A 22,938-nucleotide genomic window follows, 5' to 3' on the forward strand; every position below is an offset into this window, starting at 1 on the left:
CTCACTGCAATGGAATCGTTTTGCTTTCAAAATCTTCTAGTAGTAGGTATTCCTCTCCTTCTTCAGAAACAAAAGATGACCCTTGGCTGGTTTACAATCACATAAGAAATGGAGCAAGATCACCATTTATAATCAGTGAAATCTGTTAAGCAAGTAATACTGTGAGTCTGCAACAAAGACTATAAAACAGGAGACAGATTTCCAAGAGAGCCTTGTACGTACAAGTGTTCCTTTGCCAAGATAGTAGAGAACATGTTTCTTCAATAAATCTCCTGAATATCAAAAATGTTAGAGGAATATACCCTGAAATATAATAAGCCTAAGATATAAGCCAATATAGTTGTGTTTCTCTTAAACCTTCAAATCAGAATTTAAAAAGTTTAAAGGTAAGACTTCTAAGTGTGCACACACTACACACATACACACTCACAACACGCAGACACAGGCATCTGTGGTTTACCTGGTGGGCTCAGGCTTCTTGCTTTGACAGTTGATTAGCAAGAGGTAGTCTTGAGGATCCTCCTGGATGCCAAGAGTTTCTAGGTGTGGTGGTAGGTTAATTAGCTGATACGGAGGAGGTGGAACACTGGAGGATGAATCCACCTGGGTGGATGGTGGCGCTGTATTTACAGCTAAAGGTAAATCAGCTGGAGCTTGTATGGAGCTGCCAGGTGGCTTCACAGGATCTGCAACACCAGAATGTGACTATCATCATCTATTCCAATTAAAGAATTTTTTCTCAAATAAAGCTACTTCAAAGTTTGGAGATAAACTGTTTAAACACACAAAAGCATGATAAATCATGACAATGTCAGTTGAAACAAATACTACCTAAATAGCAACATTATACAGGTAATAATTGGCTCTTGTCAAAGAGATCTGAAGAATAGGGTTCTTTTGTCCAGAGGCTGTAATAAAGCGGTTAACTTTGCCTTGAACAGTCTTTAGTTTTGAGGCTACCGACAATGAAGATGTTCTATCATCTTAGCACAAGAGAGAGATTTTTTCTATGATAAAAAACAAAGTCAGGGTGCCTGGCTGGCTCAGTCAGTTAAGAGCCTGACTCTTGGTTTCAGCTCAGGTCATGATCTCAGGGTCCTGGAATCAACCCCTGGGTTGGGCTCCACGCTCAGCAGGGAGTCGGCCTGAGGATTCTTTCTCTCTCTGCCCCTCCCCACCATACTCTCTCTCAAATAAATAAATCTTTAAAACAAAACAACAAACCAAAGTGTTTCCCAAGCCAAGCCAACTTTCCAAGGAGGTCCATTTTATTATGTGGCATCTACAGGCACAAGGACTACCTCTTTGTCCCATCTTTATTTTGCTATTCATTTTTTTCCTTTCAACTCCTCAGCAGATTAAGGAGAAATAGGTCTAATTGTGGGATTCATGTTCTGGGAAGGAACTTGTCTTTAAGACATTTCCTCTTCCCTTAGCTTATAGCCTCAAGTACCATTTACTGGACTTCTGTAAAAAATTTTCATGCAAAAGGGGCTAGCAAGTAAAGAAATAATTTATTAAGCACTTAACAATGTTCTGAGAAGACCTATGGAACTAGCTAAATTGTTTAGAGTGAAGTAATCTGAAAACAAGTTGAAAACCCTTTGACACTACCAAATAAACGTGGAGGAGCCCAGAAGAAAAAAATTCTGTTCGTCTGGATAGGAATACAAGGCTATAAACCCAGAAAAAGATAAATGCTCATATATGAAAAAACAAATTTGTTTACTATCTGTGTCAGAATAGAAAAGGATCAGAACTCCTATACCTCAGTTTGCCCTCCATGTTGTAGGTGCTCAGAACTGTTTCATTTACCCAGTGCAAACTCACATAGCACTTTCTCTATGTCATGTTGGAAGAAATTAAGGCAAAGGATACTTCCAAATCTTCAAGACCCATTCAATTGAATGTACAGTTTGGAATTTGCTCCTTAAGAAATATCTGAGCCCTATTAGATGCCAATTAAAAGTCTGAAGACTTCTTTCAGTTGGACAGTTTAGCCTGAGTAAATAAAAGTTGAGCTAATTTCTAACATTTTTATCTCTGTTATGCTGCATGCACTGGCAAATCTTCATACAAGCTCATCTAATAAAATCGAACATTCTATGCCACAAATTTATTACTTATATCTTTCTTATTTACAAAAGGTGAGAAAAGAAAATGCTGAGAATAGAATAATATTTTGGCAGGGCATTTATGTGACATAATGCTATGATTTCAGTGGGAACTCATAAATATCTTAATATGTCTAACAGATGTTGATTAAATATAGTATATATAATATACTTATGAAATAATGTTTTACTCTTCTGACTCAATTACAAATCTAAAAGATTCATTTAAGGGAATTTTAAAGGCCATAGATTAATCAGTGACTCAGTAAATCCTTGTGGATTGTTAAACTTAATAGAACTATGAAAAAAAAAAAAAAAAGAACTACGAAAAATACTTACCTTTTAAAGAAAAGTCTTTGGAAAAACATATACAACATTGAGGAGAAAAGAAGCAGAGTGGTCAGAAAGCACTTACTATACCCTACAGGCTGTATTCACAAACATAATTTACATACTTCTCTTTTTTATACCACAGAGGTGTGGTAAAATTGTACAAGCTCATTCCATTTTTAGTTCTGACAAAAACAAATGAAACTCAACACTGAAAATACGTCACTCTGTAAAACAATATGAGAATTCTAATTTTCCACTATAACTCCTTAAGTTTTCCAGGTGGCTATTTTTATAGATACACTCGCCCTTTAATTTTTTTTTTTAATTTGATAGCTATACACTAAATGAACTGTGTGATTCATCTTAGGTAGGAAAAGAATCACCTAGCCAGGCAATCACATTTGTCTGACCTTGACCTTGTTTTATTAATACAATGGGACCATCTCATTTTTAACCTTCCATTTCTCCCATCTGTGAATGACTAAAGCTCTTACCCTCTTTATAGACGCAAGATTCTCTCAATATTTGGAAAAAAGAAAAAAGACTGGGATTCAAAGGTTCCTTTTTTTTGGTATTTGTTAGTGTTTTATTGAAATTAAAATAGTGTTATACAATATGCATTATTTTTAAAACTCTTTTTTCTCTTCAGTGTTTCTGATATTTGGAGCTCACTCCTTAGGAAAAAAGATGAATTTAGATGCATTAAACATTGAGAGAGTGTTTTATCAATGAATATATTTTATTTCTAATTTATTATTCTATTCTGTGACTCATAGACATTAATGCTATTTCTACTTTCATGCTATTACATATCCTTACACAGTGAAGGCATTGGTGCAGAGCTATATATATAAACATATATACATATATATAAATTTTAGTTAACAGGCAGTAAGTACACTATTGGTTTCTGGAGTAGAATTCAGTGATTCCACATTTACAAACAAGTGCCCTCTTTAATACCCACCACCCATCTAGCCCACCCCCAACCAACCTCCCTCTATCATCCTCAGTTTATGCTCTATGGTTCAGAGTCTCTGGTGGTTTGTTTCCCTCTCTCCTTCCCACTCCCCCTCTCTGTATGTTCATCTGTTTCTTATTTATTACATTCCACATAGGAGTGAGATCATATGGTATTTGCCTTTCTCTGACTTATTTCACTTCGCATAATACATACACTCTAAGAGCACCATCCAAAAATATGTAATATCTTGATCACAATATGGGAAGGCTTACATCTACTTCTAAGAGGCAAAAACTAGAGAGAACTTGCATTATATTCACTAGCAAGCTCACGAAAGAAAAGACCTTCAAACAGCCATGAAAAACAAGCCCAACCATTCTAAATAACAAGGCATACAAAGGAGTTTAAAAGGAAAGGGAACACTGCTCTACCACTTTGGCTCAGATAATGCACTGCCTTCAAAGTTGTCTTTGGGGTTATTTTACGCATATTAATATTACTTAGTTCTGCACATTTTAATGCAAGCACTGCAGTGTTTCTGAATATCTTTTAAAATAGACTTAGTCTATGAGAGAGAGAGAGAGAGAGAGAGAGAGAGAGAGAGAGAGAGGCAAAGACACAGGCAGAGGGAGAAGCAGGCTCCACGCAGGGAGTCTGACAGAACTTGATCCCGGGTCTCCAGGATCACGCCCCCCGCCAAAGGCAGGCACTAAACTGCTGAGCCACCCAGGGATCCTCTGAATATTCTTAATATAAAATTTCTGGTCAAAGCTAACCACCTGGTCTGAAAAAATAAACTTCTCTTCCACTTTATAAAGACGTGATTTGCCTCATTCTACCAAACAAGTAGTTGAGCAGACGAAGTTTGTTGCTTTCTGCCTCACCTGGGTTTCTAACTTACTGCTTTAAGTAATGCTGGTAATCAAGTTTCTGAGAACCAAGTATCAGTTTAGGGTTTGTTTGTGTGTGTAAAATTATTCCCTATCTCTTAATTCAGAAGGCATAAAGAGTATAATTAGCATCCATTAAAGACTTCATAAGCTGCTAGAGCAAATTCTTAATTTAATTTTACTAAGAAAGCTAATAAGTAATGGTAAGGTAAGCCTTAATCATCTTTTAGTGAAGAGAAGCAAATTATAATGTGAGGAGAGCCACAAATAATAATTTGGTCCACATGATCCCTAGCTTAATGCACTGTTTTATCCTATTTGGAATCATAATGCCATGGGGTTAGTGTCCCTCACAGAAGTTGGGGTGCCCACATAATGCCTCTAAACATTCAAAATAACAACATATCTACACAAACATGCATATGTAGGTATATATACACATACATCAAAAGGCATAAGAGCTTAAGCCCAGGGAAGCAAATCTACTCTTTCTCATTGATAAGTAGAATATTTCAAAGTTAATGTGACCGGTTCTCTGATTTTATAACTACTGCCAATACTGTATCTAGCATTTGGTAATAAAACTGAAATACTGCTTATGTCCTTGTCAAGAGACTAGATGAGATCCTTTTCTTTCCAGATGGGCTACATTTGCTGATAGGATATTTTTGGGTTTCTACTGCAAAAATTTTACCTCTATGTTCACAATTAAAGGTTAACTAGGTCAGTGTTACTCTGTTTCTATCAATTTCTAGTTACCTGGTCTATTGTCAACTTTTTTTTTTTTTTTTGTCAAGAGAAGCATTTTGATAGGCTGTATGTCTACTTAGCAAGTAAGTCTACCCACAAAGAGTATGCATTATCACTGATGCTCAAGAAACCATCTCCTCATTTCTGAACACACCATTTTTCATAGAAGAGTATTTTGTAAAAGTAAATCTGACAGATACAAACAAGAAATAGCAGTAGTTGCAATTTTCAGTGAAGCAACCTGCAATTTCTTCAACTTATTTATTTTTTTAAATTTATTTATGAGAGAGAGAGAGAGAGGCAGAGACACAGGCAGAGGGAGAAGCCGGCTTCAAATGGGGAGCCCGATGTGGGACTCAATCCCAGGACCCCAGGATCACGCCCTGGGCTGAAGGTGGACACTCAACCACTAAGCCACCCAGGCGTCCCAATTTCTTCAATTTATTTAATCAAAAATTGAAGATCTTTAATCATAGCCCAATCATAGCTAAAATATTTTCTCTTCTTTGTCATGATTATCTCCATAACAGGTTGTACAAACATTCTTGGGAGACTTTTAAAACCCTTAGGACGTACTGAAAACACCCTAGTTCTTATCCAGAGGTGCCATGGCATCAGAAACACTTTTTTAAAGATCTAGTACCTGAGCCCCATCTCAGGAGACTCGGTGAATCAAGATCTCAAGAGCAGTAGCTTGAAAATGTGTAAGAAAACAAAAACCAAAACTGAATAAATGCTCTGGTTGAACTGGTCCTCAGGAAAATGCAAATGAAAGCCACAATGAGATACCACACTACACATTCACTAGAATGGCTAAAATTAATGACAGACAATATCAAATGTAGGTGAGAATGTAGCATAACTGGAGTGTCTTACACTGCTGGTAAGAAAGCAACTAGCATATAACCTATGATACAGCAATTCCACCCACTGGTACACAACCACAAGAACTGGGGGTTCATGCCCATCAAAAGATGTAAGATACAGAAGATGAAGAACTCTCACCACATGCTACATGGAGAAAACTCACAGCCTTTTATTGGGGGGGAAAAAAAGAAGTCATATTCAATGGTTTTACTCATACAAAGTTTACATATAGGCAAAACTAATCTATGGTTATAGAAGCAAAATCATAGTTACATTTGGGCTTTTTTTCTGAGTTTTTACTGGGAAAAAGAATGAAATAACCATCTGGGGGCTGGAAATGTTCGTTTCTTGATCTGAGTGGCAGTTATACAAATTTCTATTTCTATATGCAGATATACATGGATATATAAAACTATGTTGAACTGTGCAGTTAAGATCTGTTACTTAAATTATACCTGAATAAAAAAGTAAATAAAAAGAAATTTAAAAGTTCTCTAATTAAGAATTGCTTACAGGAAAGAGAGCATATGTATATTCTTACATTAGTTTGCCTACTTTTCTAAAGTGAAGAGTATCAAATAGGGATCTATTCTAGATAGATCTATACTACTTTTTAAGCCACTATTATCTGGGCATTTTGAGAAAAGCAACTCAACTGACTGATACAAGGCAACTTTCTAGTCTTCTACCCTGAAATTAGACCAGGAACCTCTGCGCCAAGTTAGTTAGCTGCTTAGAGTCCTTAGGCTATGTTTCCTGGCACTTGTTTAGTAGATTTAACAGCTTCCACCTCAGTGTAGAAACAAAAATAAATCTGCACATTTCCAAGAAAAACAAAAGAAATTAGTTTCTACCCTCAAATCTGCTAAATAAAAGCATTCATAGGAACTGCACACAGTTCAATGAGCTAGAATTTAAAAACAGATTCAGCTTGCCAGCATTCTGAGTATTCAATAATAGCAGTGGTCACCTGGGGCAGCGGAAATAACATGGTAACGATATTTTGAGAGGTTCCTGGAATCAAAACACAGGTCAGATTTTTCCTCTTTCCTTTTGTTTTCAGCAAAAACTAGTTATTCTCATAGGGACTGCAGATAGTTGTTTTCTCAGACTGTAATATCCAAGCATAGGATATTTCTTCCCACATCTAGGCTGACACGAGTATAGTGAAACACGGTTTTGTGTCATTAGTTTTAAGCCAAGAGTGAGAGCATACTCAGCTCTGATATGGGAAGAGCACACGGCTCTAGGGACAGATCTAGGTAAAAACAAAAACACCTTTTATTTAGTGATTGGTGGTGAGATCTTTTTGGAAGCAAAAGAATATAAAGTAGGTGGTAAAGTAAATAGAAGAACACACGTAATTTGATATTTATCTTGTCATATAAACTGCATGAACGTGATCACAAAGGATAATAGCAGTTCTCTGCAGTTTAGAATTTGATATAAATCTTACAGATACTACAAATGAATAAAGAAATACAGTGATTAACTTTAAAGCCTTTTTACAGTTTTGCTACTATGCACGAAAAATCAAAAAATTATACAGTAAAATATTTTTGTGGCTCCTTGATACTATACAATGAAGGACTGTTCATCTTTCAATGATTTAGGACTTACTGATTTATTTACAACTTTATGATTTAAGAGAAGCCCCAGTCTTCAACATCATGGTAAGATATTTCTAACTGTGGCTATTTGGGAGAAGGCCAGGATGAACTTGTAAAAAAATCCATATTGTAGAATTTAAAAAACAATGCAGTTGCATTTAGATATAGCTCGTAAACTACATTTAGAAAGTACTGGCAAGGGGCGCTGGGGGCTCAGTGGTTGAGTGCCACCTTCAGCCCAGGGCGTGACCCCAGGGTCCTGAGATCAAGTCCCCCATTGGGCTCCCTGCATGAAGCCTGCTTCTCCCTCTGCCTGTGTCTTTGCCTCTCTCTGTGTGTCTCTTATGCATAAATAAAATCTTAAAAAAAAAAAAAAACACTGGCAAATTGAAATCCTTAGTGGCTTGTTTTAATGAAGAGATGAGTTATGGTTAGCATAGCTGTTTTGATAACCAACTCATTATATGTATCAAATTTGATTAATACTATTAATTTTCTTACAGTCTCCCCTTTATTGATATTGTGAAGATAAAACATTCACAAATCGAGAGTTTCATTCAGGGCAAATGTACTTTATCTGTTTTAAAAGGATTTGGGAGTTTGCCCCCCTCCTTATATTACTATGCTTATAAAGTGAAAAATAGATATTGTGGCTGATTCTGGCTACTAATATCAATGAAAATGTTCCACTAAGTACAAAATAAAGTTCTTAGGCCATTATCAGCTACAGTCAAGAGCCATTTAAAACTACCTAGGCTTTTCCTGACCTTCTTAAAACTAAATTACCTGCTATCTGTCCTTATTTATTTCTTCTTTACTGGGATAGTTATCCACCAGTATTACAATTCCTAGAGTATTTGCCTGTCTCTACTAGACTGACTGTAAGCTCTATGAAGGTAAGAACTACATTAACACAGTCCTATAGTATCATACTTAATTATACTTTAATAAAGTATGATTACGTATCATATATATACATATACATGTACACACACATATACATACGCGCACACAGTATGTATCTTGGACTCATCAACTGTATGAACTATTCTACATATGAATCCTTCCACATTAGATGCTCACTCAGTTCCACGTCTGTAATGTTTACCATCTGCCTCCGTAAGTTGAAAGAATGTCCAAAGCCTAGTAGAGCTCTGGCAAATTCAATAATTTGGCCAATTAATGAACCAATTTTCAAATGCTGACAAAAATTTCTTTCTTCTCAGAGATGACTGGGTGTTCATCAAACTCTCAGATGAGGAGAGTCGTTCTAAGGTGGACAAATGGACCAGTTTCATGCCTTGAAACTTGCAAAATTCTCAGATACTTGTGCATTCAAAACCCTTATTCTCAACTCTACCCACCCTTGAATGGGCTTTCAAAAACTAGACCTATTCCTTGGCTAAAGAATGTATCTCTACGAGGGTATCTCATTTCCTTTGTTAATTGTATTTAGGAGAATTATACAGAAAACAAAGACAGATGGAAGAACACCTACTGCTTAGTCTTTCAGATCAGCTGAATCCGTACAGGCACCAACGAGGACAGAGGTCTACTTTTATGTCACTAAAAGCAAATTCTAAACTGAACAGGTAGCAGGCAAAAGAATATCGACCAAAAGAATATATGAGGACTTAAATTATTTTAACTGAAAAATCCATCCCATAATGAAACTAATGTAGTAATTTAATCCCAAAATTATCATTACTGAGTGGTCATTAAGTAACCATTAGAGAGCTATCTCATTTGTGACTTTCTCTTTAAAATCCTCCACTACACTCAAATATAGACTATATATATGCAAGAAGATAGGAAAGGAGTTTAAATGGAGTTAGAAGTAATACTCCCACACCCACTTACAATGTGAACATATTTAGTAACTTCACAAAAACCACCAAAGCCTTAGTTCCACAGTTCCACACGTGAACAATTTCTTGAGGCTCTCAATCACTAGAGCTCTGTTGAAAAGCTCGAGTTCATTAGCTGCCTCCTATCTAAACTGGATGCCTCCTTTCCTGTCTCAGTGCTGCCCCCTCAGGATTCTGGATCCCCTCGTCCTCGTCAAGGGGTTTTCCCCACCCCACTGGGCCAATCCCAGTCCTGGAAGGCTCCTTCTTGTGGGCTGCTGACTGGCCAGAAAGGAAACAGCAGGCTGACCTGAGCTAATTAGAGATGATTGCTCTTTCACTTCAATCCAAAACTTGATGTTGATTATTGACGCAATTTTTCCAGCCTTCACTGAACCTCCAGCACTCCTAAATATAGATATTTGGAAGTGCACACTGTAAATGTGAGCATAACCATGAAGATGGTAAGGTTAAAGGCCGCAGGTCACCTTTATTTCTGACTTTTGACTTTACAAACCTAAATGTGTATTGCAGTCCCCTAGATATGTGTTTGTTGTAAAAGAAAGAGAAGTAGAGAGGTTGACAGGGAATAAATGGTCAGAACAGCTATATTAAAGCACCTGAAAAGGAATTCCACCTGTAGAATTCTTCATGAAACTTCAACCCACTCAGGTCTTCCCAGGACAGGCATTCTAAATCTCAGCTCCTCACGCAACTCTCCCCATTCCCTTATCATTCACAGCCCCCTGCTCTAGAGTCAAGTAGGATGCTGTTCTATCTCTGGGTCCCTGCTCTCCCTTGCCTCAACACCTAGAGGGTTCTGTATCCCTTTTTTCACTTATGTAGAAATTCTACTTCCTTCAAAAGCCTACAGTTTACCTGAGAAGCTTTTCTTCACTATGTCTTATCCAAACCTTGAGCCCCATCCCCCTCCATGCTCTTTTTAGGACCTCTGTTTAAGGCAACTCATTTGCTACTTATTCATCATGTTTTGTGACTGATAGTCAGTCACTTGCTTTTCATAGGTACTGGTAATCATTTTGGCTATTTCCTAACTTCATAATCCAATATAGTTTTTGTTTTGTCTTTTAAAGATTTTATTTATTTATTTATTCCTGAGAGACAGAGAGAGAGAGAGACAGGCAGAGACACAGGCAGAGGGAGAAGCAGGCTCCATGCAGGGAGCCGGACATAGGACTCGATCCCAGGACTCCAGGATCACGCCACGGGCTGAAGGCGGCGCTAAACCACTGGGCCACTGGGGCTGCCCTAGTTTTTAAGAGAACATCTAAAGAATACAGCCACATGAAAATGATGTTTTTAATAGGTGAAAAATAGTCATACATCAGCAGCACTATAAGGTTCAACTTGATATATATAGACTCAAGAAATGCTCTTAAATAAGTATGTCTTCTTGTCATCTTTTGAAGACATTTATTTAGACACTGGCCCATAATGGTTAAATCTCTCCTAAAAATTTCTCCCCAAACTGATTCCAAATGTTGTTAGCTATTATAAAAAATAAACAAAATATTATATTGTGTAACTGAAATAACAAAGAATTTTATAACTGTTCTAAAAATGCAGTAATAAAGGAGAACTCTGGCTGAATAATAAAATCTTGAGCTTACCTTCTTCTGTAGGATTAAACCCACAGATATCACAAATACAACGAACCCACTTATTCATCTCTTCCTCACTGTCTGCTACCAAGTAGAAAATTCGGTCAATGGTGTTGATATCAAAAATGTAGCTGTTTTCAAACTCTTTTTTGTTAAACGTCAATCCAGCATCAACTTGTTGACATAAATTTAAATCAATAATACGGATAGGCTTCTTGGCATGATCATTTTTGTAGTATTCCAAGACATCTGGATCTCCAGTTAAGCGACCACTGCGTAACACAAACCATCTCCTCTTCCATGCCTAGGAACGAAACAAAATATCCATCTAGTATTAATTTATGACATTTTTCAAGAAGGTGCTCACTCATCAAACCAATTTTACAAATACATTGTGTAGAGAAAGTCATGTGTTTTATTATTCATTTCCACAGAATCTACCACTCCAGCAAAGTTTACTGATGCATCAATTAACAGTGTGTCTATATATACATATTTATTATTTTTATTAGATTTTCTAATAGAATACTAGAAGATATTGATTGATATTAGAAGATATTATACTAATATGTAATATCAAGTCAACCAACCAAGGAAGACTTAGTTTTCATTAAACATAAAAAAGCAGTGATTTCAACAAATGGTGCCAAGAAAACTGGATATCCACGTGCAAAAGAATGAAGTTGGATACTTTACATCACACAAAAATAAATTTAAAACGATCAAAGACCTAACCATAGGAGCTAAAACTATAAAGCTCTTAGAAGAAAACATAGGGAAAAGCTTTACAACATCGGATTTGGCAATGACTAACCGGATATGCCACTAAGAATGCAGAAGAAACACAAAAGAAAAAATAGGTATATATCAAAATCTACAATTTATACACTGAAGGACTTGATCAATAGAGTGAAAAGCCAAGTCACAGAATGAGAGAAAATATCTGCAAATAAATTCTCTGATAAAAGACTGATGTCTATAATATATAAAGAATTCTTACAACTCAATAATAACAACAAAAGCAATTTAAAAATGGGCAAAGGACTTGAACAGATTTTCCAAAGATACATAAATGACCAATAAGCACACGAAAAGATGCTCAATATCACTATCATTAGAGAAATGCAAATCAAAACCACAGTGATACAACTTCATACACATTAGGATGTCTGTTATCAAAAAAGTAGAAAATAACAAGTATTGGCGACAATGGCAGAAATTGGAACCTTTGTACACTGCTGATGGGAATGTAAAATTGTTTCCATAATAGTATGGAAAATGGTATGGCAGTTCCTCAAAAGATTTCAGTTGTGAGTAAATATCCAAAAGAACTGAAAGCAAGGTCTCAAACAGGTATTTGTACACCCATGTTTATAGTAGCATTATTCACAATAGTCAAAAGGTAGAAGCAACCCAAGTATCCACTGATGAGTGAAGAAATTAATAAAATGTGGTGGTATATAGATACATATGGAATATTACTCAGTCTTAAAAGGAAAGAAAAATCAGACATACGCTGTAACATGGATCAATCTTGTGATGTGATGCTAAATGAAATAAGCGAGTCGCTAAAGGACAAAAAATTGTATGACTCCACTTATATGAGGTACCTTCGGCAATCGAACTCACAGAGACAAGCAGCAGAATGGTAGTTGCCAGTGGCTGGAAGGCAGGGATAAGGAGTTAGTGTTTAGTGGGTACAGTTTCAGTTTGGGAAGATGAAAGAGTTCTGGAGATGGACACTGGTGAGGGTTACACAACAAAGTGAATGTACTTCACGCCGCTGAAACTACACTTGAAAATGGCTAAAACGGTAAATTTTATGTTAGGTATATCTTGCCACATTAAAAGAAAAACAATAACTTTCTTCATGCCTTAATATCATGCCATAAAGAATAAAGATACTTCATGGGACACCTGGGAGGCTCAGTGGTTGAGCGTCTGCCTTCTGCTCAGGGCGTGATCCCAGGGTCCCAAGATCAAGTCCCGAATCGGGCTTCCTGCATGGAGCCTGCTTCTCCTTCTATCTATGTCTTTGCCTCTCTCTGTATCTCTCATGAATAAATAAATAAAATCTTTTAAAAAAATATAAAGATACTTCAAAAGAGTCCTTCGTATTTTAAGCCACAGATCGATCTCTCTCTCTCTCTCTCTCTCTCTCTTTCATCTCTTGGGGTGGTGGGGCATAAGTAGCAAGGAGGAAGGGGAAAGGGGTTCAGAAGCTTTCCTGATTTCTCAGCTGAAAAGCAAGCAAAGAAATGGACTATATGTCCTTCTGGACAGTCTATTTGTTCAAAGACCATATGGATAAGATCTATATTCCCCGAGTGTAGGCTGCAATTTTCCTTCTCCTTTCTCTTTTTCCTTCTCTTCCCAACAAACATAGTGGCAATCTGGATACCTACTCACAACATACTCCCTCTGCAAGATTTGCTAAATTTTGAGTCTGATGCAATGCCTGAATCAGGAAGCCTAGAATTCTTTTACTATTACTCTCCCTGAAATCTACACTGATGAAATAAGAAAAGCAGAACCAAATAACCGCAACAGTCCACTTCAGCAGTCTTTAAACTCAACAACTCTGCCCAGAAACAATACTAAGCTTTACTCCTCTTTGAACGTCTTCCTCTTGGAAGAACTTAAACCGTACTCATAACTGAATTAACTTGGGTGATAACTTAAGGTTCAACATTTTAATGGAGTATTTAAATTGCACCCATTCAAGGAAATGGTAAATCAGCCAGTTAATCATTCAGTAAGTTACTGATTACATTGTAAATATATGTAGGAAGAAACACAAGTAGGTAATTCATGATGGCCACTCTCAAGGAGTTGACTAATTATGATGAAATATTTACTATGCATGAAAATATCTGAGAATACAGCAAACCTGGCCAAGGATCTGCAGAACTATCCCAAAATGGTGAGGCATTCCTTCATGGAAAAACTAGGTGCAATCCTTCAGCAAGATTAATAGAAATATCACAAAGGCCTAAAAATATTATGTAGTTCTTTAATATCATCAAGGTTTTCATGAGAGACTCCCCTAACTCTGGAAAACAAACGAAGGTTGCAGAAGGCGACGTGGGTTGGGGGGGATGGGGTGACTGGGTGACTGGGTGACAGGCATTAAGGGCGGCACATGATGAGATGAGCCCTGGGTGCTATACTGTATGCCGCCAAATTGAATTTAAATAAAATTTTAAATAATAATGTCATCAAGGTTTTAAATTAACATCTCAGTCTCACTCTAGCTCCAAGTAAAGAGTAAACTATTAGCAGTGTCCAGGGAAAGGCAGTGGAGAGTTCTTACAGATGCTTTAGATAACACTGAAAAAAAGCATTAATGTGTTAATTCACATGAATGTAGCACTGCTTTCTGGATTACAAACATCCACTCAGTTAATACATAAGACATCTATTTATTTCAAAATAAATACATGTCATCTCTTAATAAAGTTATGCTTCTATGGATACCTCCCTCTCAAGCAGTAAACCTTGTAAAATGTAATAGAGAAAAGAAAATACAGTATTATGTCATTTATCTAGGGCTATCAAGGAATCTTATCTTTTAGTAAGTGATTTCTCCAGATAGTGAAGGTTCCATCTTTAAATACAGAAATGACTTTTTAAAACTTTAATGTCTTGCATGGAAATCTCTCTAAAATGCCTTACGACATAAGCCATTGAACATAATCCATCCATTCCCCAATGACTCAGACCAAGTATTCCAGCTCTCCGAGGCCACTGACCTGTATTGTACGGAGGATCACCTGCTCCTATACTAAATAGCGCCATGCTGCCGTGCTTGTCTAAGTTCCTCTATAATCTTTTTAATATAGTTAGGCTTATCAATTGTCACTGCTCTCTTCTAATAATACAGTTAATAGGATGCCAAACTGTTTCCTGCCTCAGAGACTTTGCGCATGCTTTTCCTGAGTCTAGTATGTTCTTTCCCTATCTTTGCCAGGCTATGACCTTCTAGGCCTTCCCTTCCCAACGACCCCCAATGTAAAGTAGGGAACAGTTTTAGGGACCTTATTATCTATGTAATATACTTTATTACCTATGTAGTGATTATCATCGTCATTTTGCAATTTTAATTTTCTTTGTGTTTATTTAGTACCTAATTCTCTAAGCAGATTGTGAAGTCCATGAAGACAGTGACCATTTGTCATTACATACTCAATGCATATATAGCACAGCATCCGGTACAATTGAAAGAATTCCCCTAAAACTCTATGGTTGTAAAATTTTGATCATATTAGATTATGACCATTTGTCATTACATACTCAATGCATATATAGCACAGCATCCGGTACAATTGAAAGAATTCCCCTAAGACTCTATGGTTGTAAAATTTTGATCATATTAGATTAGGCAGATGGGCCACGTTGAATAGAAAGGTGTGCTTTCAAAAACTCTTCCACTTGAGAAAAAGAGCTCCAATACTGAACATATATATAATAAATAAACATAGCTAAGAGCTTTACCAAAACACATGCACAAAACACCTTAGGAGAACAACAGAAAAGAATGGAATGTGTCCTTCTGCTACAGCTTATGTGTCACTCTGTCTTCCGGTTAACGGTGGCTCCCCTGCCATTTCTTTGCTTCTCTGCTCAAATGATACTGTTCAAATTTAAAAGGCTCTTGGAAACTAAAATAAATAGCCAAGAAATGAGTAGCAATCAATCAGGGTGCAGTAGATAGGTTGCACTAGTGATTACAGAGGATAAGAGATGAACTCTTACAGCAGGAAATTACAACATTAAAACACAGACTTTAGCCAACAGCACCTGCCACTTATTTATTTATTTTTAACATGGTCCAAATGTGAATGTTTGTCTCAGTCACAAAATGAGTCACTCTCATTGAATCTGGCACAGATTAAACTGGAAAACAAAAGCAATTACATAAACTACACACTTTAATAAGGCAGATACAAAGGTTCTCTGGATTATGGTACAAAGCACAATTTAGCTACGGAATAAAGCTTGATGCTCAACAAGAGAACTGACATCAGCACCCTTGCTAATCACAGCACAAAAGCTTCTCTATGTTTTGTCAGAGTGCAAAATGGGCCCACATAAATCAGTCTTTGTTATCTGAAAATATCTGGGATTCTTAAAGTTTGCCCTATTTTTATCCTTGCTGCCTTGGTAGCCCCATAGAAAGCTGTACGTTGCCTCTCCAATCCTGCAGCAGTAACAGACAAAAAAGGGCAAGTTTTCTAGAAACCTTCAAAACCGAACACTCAAAGCAATTTTAAACAAAATTCATGTGACAAATAATTTTCACACTGGACTTCCATTACAAGGTTTGCTTGAGAGGAACAATGCAAATTTACTTTGTTGTCTTTTCTTATATGCAATCATCATTTCAATTTTAAGTTGAATAAATGATGCAGGAATAAGACTTCCTCAACAGGTCTGCATTTTGAAGTAGCTGTAAAGCACCCTACTCTAGTGACATTGTCTTATGCCAGGGTTTTAAGAGTAACTTTGGCTACTACATTAACGTCCAAGGAGAAGAGACTATATATAGTCCATGGATCCCAGTGGAGATAAATTGATATAGATACCAAACTAGATATCCATAATGCTTGGAGTATTTGCACTGCCGTTTACCCACTGCCTGTGTTCAGTGACCGCCGACAGGATAGGGCACACAGCGCCCTCCAAGCCTCTCCCTGTCTCCCCGGCCTCACCTCTTGCCTTGCTGCCTTCCCAACACACCAGAAATGATGGCAGTTCCACTAACACTCTGCTTCTGCCCTGCCTCTGGCCCTGACAATGCTGCCCTGTGACACATAACCCACCTCCCCACACTCAGCTCAGACCCCTCAGGGCACCATCCCTGAATGGGCTCCTCCACACTCCCCATTTCCACCCCGATCCTAGTTATGGTGTTTGACATTTCTACAAGTGAGTTTCCTGAGGGCTGGAGCCATAGTTTTTCACCTTTCATCTTTCTTTTCCCACTGCCCAGCCCCAAGGAGGTGCTCAGTCTATATCTGCTGAATACGCCAATCAAAGGAGGCAAGGATAAAAACATGGAAGTTCTTGCATTATTTATGTGTTATGGGGATAACGACATAACTGCAACCTGCCCCACCCATTTATAAACAAATTGTCAGGCTAGCTAGAGGTGTATAAGCTTCATTTGTCTTAAAAACTCTACAGATATGAGATGTATTTTTAAAACTTAATTTTAAAGGAATTATTCTTTTACATACTTTCTGTACTTAAGCAAATTATGTAAGTTAAACTGATAACAGGCTTGTCACATTGAATCAAAGTCTTAAAATAGGTTTATCATACACCCTACAGAGTGTGGGTATCAACCCATTGCCTGGAAACCACAGATGGAGTTCCATTATCTCATGGGGAGAAAAATAAAATCTCAATCCAGATTAGCCTCAAACCATTACCTGCAATAATATTAATAAATTCACAAAATAGGACTAATTGGCCCAAAATGGCAAATGGGCTCTGTTTTAAATAAAAACACTATAACTGTTGCTCTGCTGTTTTCTGACTTCTCTGTGGTATAACCAATCTCTTGATGCGTGCTGTAAATGCTTGCCAAGACTCCCTAACCCCTTTCCTGAATCCTTTACTGGAAGAATTAATTACTAAAGAAATAATCAATATACAGGTGGACTAAAAAAAAAAAAAAAAAAAGAGGTCAGGTGGTCCAGTGATTCTCAACTCTAACTGCTCATAAGAAATAACTGGAGAATCTTACTTTAAAAAAAAAAAAATGATGCCTTGGGCCGCACCTCATCTCAGACAGATCGTCGGTCTGGGGCATTAGCCCTGGCACAGGCGTAGCTAGTTGTAAATGCTCAACAGATGATTCTAAAGTGCCCCCTAGACTGAGAACCACTGGTCCAACCAATAGGCAGAATTAGGTTGCTCAATGAAACAGAATTTCAAAAACCATCAGAGCTCCTTTTAAGCTTATTTCTATCGAATTCACTATGCCTTCTACTGTTGCCAGTGAGGTTAAATAGATCTCCCTACTTGTTTTTGTTTACAATATTTATCCCACTGGCAAATGTTTGAACTCCTTTCTACTGTTGGAAACCTAATCCATTCTTTAAGATTCTGTGCAAACCTTCCCCATTCCTCTCACCTTCCCTCTGGACTCTTGGCAATTCAGCAGTTACTACTCTGAAATGTCTCTTACATTGCTATGGGATAGTGTGGAACCATCTGTTATCTTGCTACACACACTTTCAAATGTTCCAATGTTTATGAATTATTTCCCCAACTAGACATCAAGTTCCTTGAAGACCAAGACCATTCCTTAAATTTTTCTGTATCTGCAACAACACTTTACACATTGCGAAGCCCTCAAAGCCTTGAGGGGATGCTTTTGAAGTTTTCTGTTCATCAGAATGATTGCAGAGAGTCAGTGAACTTAGAGGAGAAGATCTCAGGGAAAGAAAAAAGTCCAAAGTTGCTATTAGGATAAAGTGCAAACTCCTTTCATAGGATGACATACAGGGTTCTCTAACACCATACTTACCTGCCACTCACCACCCCCCCTCGATCTCTCACCTCTACAGACGACTGCACCAAACACCCACACTCTGTTGTTTTGAGTCTAACACATCTTACCTCTCTCACTCAATGGGCTCCTGCCCATTCTTCAAGACCAAGCTCAAGACCTCTTCTTTGAAGCTTTCCTCAACTCCGGCCTAGTTAAGGGACCTCCTGACTACCTTCCTCTGAACTCTCAGTACACAGGTCCCAAGCAGCCCATTAACCAGCCCTTAGAGCACTTGAGAGAGAACTCTGATGACTGAATTTAGGTCCCTGATCGTTGCCAAACCCTAACAAAGTTTGCCTTGATGTGACAAACTGCAGAACAGCACTTTCTACTTTCTTGAGCCAACTACCCTAGAAACATCACCATGGTAATTTTACTAACCCTGTATCATCCTTGAAAGCTGGGAAAGAAAAGACAGTGGAACTTTCTTATTTGAAATCTCTTAAATGATACTTCACAACTGACAGTTAAGGAAAGAAGATCATTACCATGAATTCTTTGGTAGAATTCAAAAGTTATGTATGATCTCCGAAATCTGTAAAATGTTAGTGCTGAAGATATGTGTTTCATAAGATGAAAATGCCATTTTTGGTAAGACAGACTTTAATCTAAATTTCTTCATTGGGGTAAATGGTTAAATTAATGATGAGACATCTATATAGTAACAAATTGATGCAAAGCACTTAAAACGTGAGATAGAATCTATATATGAAAAATGTCCACAAGATAATTGTCAAATGAAAAAAAAAAAAAGAGCAACCTGCAGAATTAAACATACAGTAGAATTACCATTTGTCTGACATTATTGTGTGTTTGTTTGTACACACAAACTATGTTTAGATAACATGTGTCTGGAAGGAGACACACTGGAAGCCTTAACTGCAGTTAATTCCAGAAATAGGGATGGGAAGGTCAGACAAGTTTCCTATTTGTATTTTACATACTTTTGTCATAGTCTGATTTTTTTCAAGGAGCTGTCACTTATTACTTCTATAATTTAAAAAATATTACATGCTTAAAAAGCTTACAGCTAAAAATGCTCTAAAAAATAAAGTATTAATATTTAAAAACTAAGGAATGATGTACATAAAACAAGTTTATATACACATGGAAATACATACCTTCTTTTCTTTACTCTGAAATTAGTGAATGAATTTAGCCTTTCTTTTAAATATAGAATTCCAGGATACATCTGGAAGGAGTCTTAGTCAGGAAATAGTTTAGACAAAGTATGACTACTTTGTTTTAAAGACTGGAATTTAGGGGGTTAAAAAAAAAGGGCAAGTAGGGAATACTTAAAAGACTTCCCATAAAATCTGGTGATTGTAATATTCAAATTACTTTAATTTTCTTTAAAAATCATGTCAGTAAATGGTAATGAACTAAATATCTAAATATTAAATATCTAAAATAAGCACTTTGGGGATTACTTTACCTATTAAAAATACTGAATTTCCATAATAATACAACCAGGGTAAATAAAATAAAGAAAAACAAATTAGCCATGAAACAGGGACAAAAGAGAACCACTTGCTTTAAAAGACTTGAGTTGTTTTCCAGGAAGCACCATCTTTTCTCACAGAGCAAAATAAGGAAAAAACAGGCTCGGTGGAAGTTTCCACTCCACTGGCTCTATCATTATGATCATCTGTTCCAAACACACACAAGCCTAAAATTTCCTGTTTTCAAACCATTGTCACCATTTTCTAGCCTGGTGCTATCTGTGCTAACTTTAGCTTAGTAATATAAACAAAAGAATACACCAAAAATAATGCAGAACAATGCCTAGATGTAGGCTAACAACTGCTCCACAAACCTCTTAATAGGAGTTTACATATATTGCCTGGACAAAGACAAAGTAGCTGGACCTGAAACAACTTCATAATAGCAAAAACAACAACAACAAAACCAAATTTTACTCAGAAATCAATACTACAGTACCTGAGGGGAAAAAATCAGGGAATTGTAAGTCATTAATTAAAAGTATGTATCATTTACTTGTAGAAATCACTGTTAAACTGATGTCGACCTCCAAGCCCTGGCATCCGTCCTACAACAAACAAACAAACGAAAGAAGCCACGGCGGAAACTCCTGGGTATTTAACGTACACAAAGCACTTCTTACACCTTTTCTGGGTCACAGGCCACTCGGGGAATCTGATAAAAGCAATGGAACTGTTTCTTAGAAAAAGGCACAGAAATGACATTGTACACAGTTTCAGGGGTCCATAGGACCCCCGCGGCTCACGGTAAGAAAGCCGGAACCAGAACAACACTTCAATACTGGTTACTACAAAGAAGAGTTTGGTAGAGACCTGGGCCCCAACCAGGGAAACCCGTTCCTTCAAGCCCCAAGGGGACGGAGGTCGCCTGGGGCGGTGACTGCTGCACGGGGCAGGGGCAGGGCGCAGGCACTGTCACCTGTGAGGGCTCCTTCCTGGAGCTCATCACATTCTCAACGTCAGGGCTGCAAGGGCAACTCTGACTCTGGGGCTTTTCTGGCTTCCTTCCCCTGACCAGGAAGAGGCTGAAAGGGGCAAGGGCCTGGCTCTGCAGGTCCAAGAAAAGTCTGCAACATCCTGAGTGGCCGAGGCGAAGGCCTGAGGGACACAGAGCTGAAACCGCACCCGGAAGAAAGACTGCCGGCTAGGGGTTTCCTCTGATCGCCCCTCTTCTCTCCATGATGTGCTTTAAGAGTCAGGAAGCTCATACCAGGATGCAGTCATGGGTGAATGGGGTCAGGGCGTCCACTTCACCTCCTGGAGCAGGACTTCAGCCCTGCCTGACAAGGTAGCTGGATTGCCTCGGAGCAGCAGGTGCTCCTGAACTCTAACGGGGACCTGGGACAGTATCTCCTACGGATTTGATATTCTGGACATTCCTTGTCCTGCATGAAACTAAACACAGAGCAGGTAATAAATGCTTGTTGAGTGTAACTGAATTTCAAGACATGCTTACGTGAAAAAAGGGAGACAATAAAAAGCGAAAAAAAGAAAATGTAGTTGGAATCGTACATAATCTGGCCAGTTAGAGATTCAGAAAGGGAGCCACAGCTAGTGTGCACCTGTTTCCTGCGTATTTCCCTAAGAACCCGTGAAGGCAGAGGTAGCACAAAATGTCCAAGCAGATTCTTACCAATCTGGCTAAAAACGGCAAAAGTATGATAAAGGGCTGTGAAGTGTCAACATGAGCTCCAAACATGTCCAGAGTCACTGAGCCATTAATTTCATGTCTAGGAGTCTCATCTAAGGAAATAATGCAGAATGCAGCTAAATACGTGAGCATCAAAATATTCAACACAATATTATTTATATGAGTAAATAACTGAAACGATGGAATATTCAACAATAGGTAGAGTAACCAACCATCGCAGTTTTCCCAGAACCATTCCTGTTTGAGAAAACTGAAAGTTCTATGCCTTGGGAAACCCCTCTGTCCTGAGCAGACCAGTGAGGCTGGTGACAGTAGGAATCGAGTAAGTGAGTTATATGCTCCATCTCCATAAAGCAGGCTGACATAGTCACTAAAATGTTTTTTTTTTTTTTTTTTTTTTTTTTTACTAAAATGCTTTTGAAAACCATTCTTAGGACTTCTTCCCCCTACTGTTTACAATAATTCCAAAATACTGAGAGATTTTGGCAAGGAACTAATCTTTTCCATTTGGGACAACTGGAAACTGTGAAAGAATGCTGGCAACGCTTTCCTTTCTACTGTCACCTGTCACCTGTGCCAGGTAGAGCGGACTGCTCCGGGGTGGCCCCAACGCCTGGTGCACACTGCTACCTGAGCACCCTCTTCTTCTGGCAGGTCCAGTATCCTTTGTACGGCTGCTTTCTTCCCGCAGATCCTGTTTTATTCCTCTTTACGTGCTGCGCATAGTGCGCAGCATCAAGGGCTTGGTGACCTAAGAGGCGTGAGGACTGTTACCTGAAGAAACGGACTAGCATCTCCTGGTGACTCCAGGGGCTCTGCTGTCCACTAACTGAGTCTCCGCATAAACGGGTGATCCACCAAAGCAACAGGCCTTCTTACTCGGTAAGAGTTCAGCCATAAATCCTACCAAGTCTCCTCTCCAAGGTTCAGTCAACAAAAAGTGAAACTAACTTAATCAAGAGATAACTCAGTATGAACCCCGCCAATGTACAAACCTTGCGAAACTACAACCTCAGACAGTGCCTACGGTATTAGGACTTCCACATATTTTAGTTATGAAATATTACTTGTGGTAGTGGACTTAATTATAGTTAATCCTCTCTCCGCACACACATTCAGTGTCGTTGCACATATGTGTGCCTGTGTAAATGATACTCCAGTGCCCAAGGGCGGAACGTGACGTCACGAGAGAGAATATGGGCAAACTGCCATGTGCTCGAAGCATGA

At 38.0% G+C, this 22,938-nt stretch overlaps 1 protein-coding gene across 6 annotated transcripts in view; it reads right to left on the reverse strand.

Annotated features, from left to right (window-relative positions):
- The window catches only part of GAB1 (GRB2 associated binding protein 1), a 114,760-nt gene that overhangs the window by 26,922 nt on the left and 64,900 nt on the right, over nt 1-22,938 (reverse strand). For 4 of the 6 annotated variants that reach the window (XM_077860905.1, XM_077860908.1, XM_077860910.1 and 1 more), the window contains exons 2-4: nt 11,007-11,301; nt 461-686; nt 6-86 (exon numbers count right to left, since the gene is read on the reverse strand). In XM_077860905.1, the coding sequence (XP_077717031.1) occupies nt 6-86; nt 461-686; nt 11,007-11,301 (602 nt within the window). The remainder of the gene's footprint in view (nt 1-5; nt 87-460; nt 687-11,006; nt 11,302-22,938) is intronic. The other 2 variants (XM_077860909.1, XM_077860907.1) reach the window with 1 other exon arrangement.

The sequence above is a fragment of the Canis aureus genome, chromosome 20 (assembly GCF_053574225.1).
Source record: "Canis aureus isolate CA01 chromosome 20, VMU_Caureus_v.1.0, whole genome shotgun sequence".
Lineage (NCBI taxonomy): Eukaryota > Metazoa > Chordata > Mammalia > Carnivora > Canidae > Canis > Canis aureus.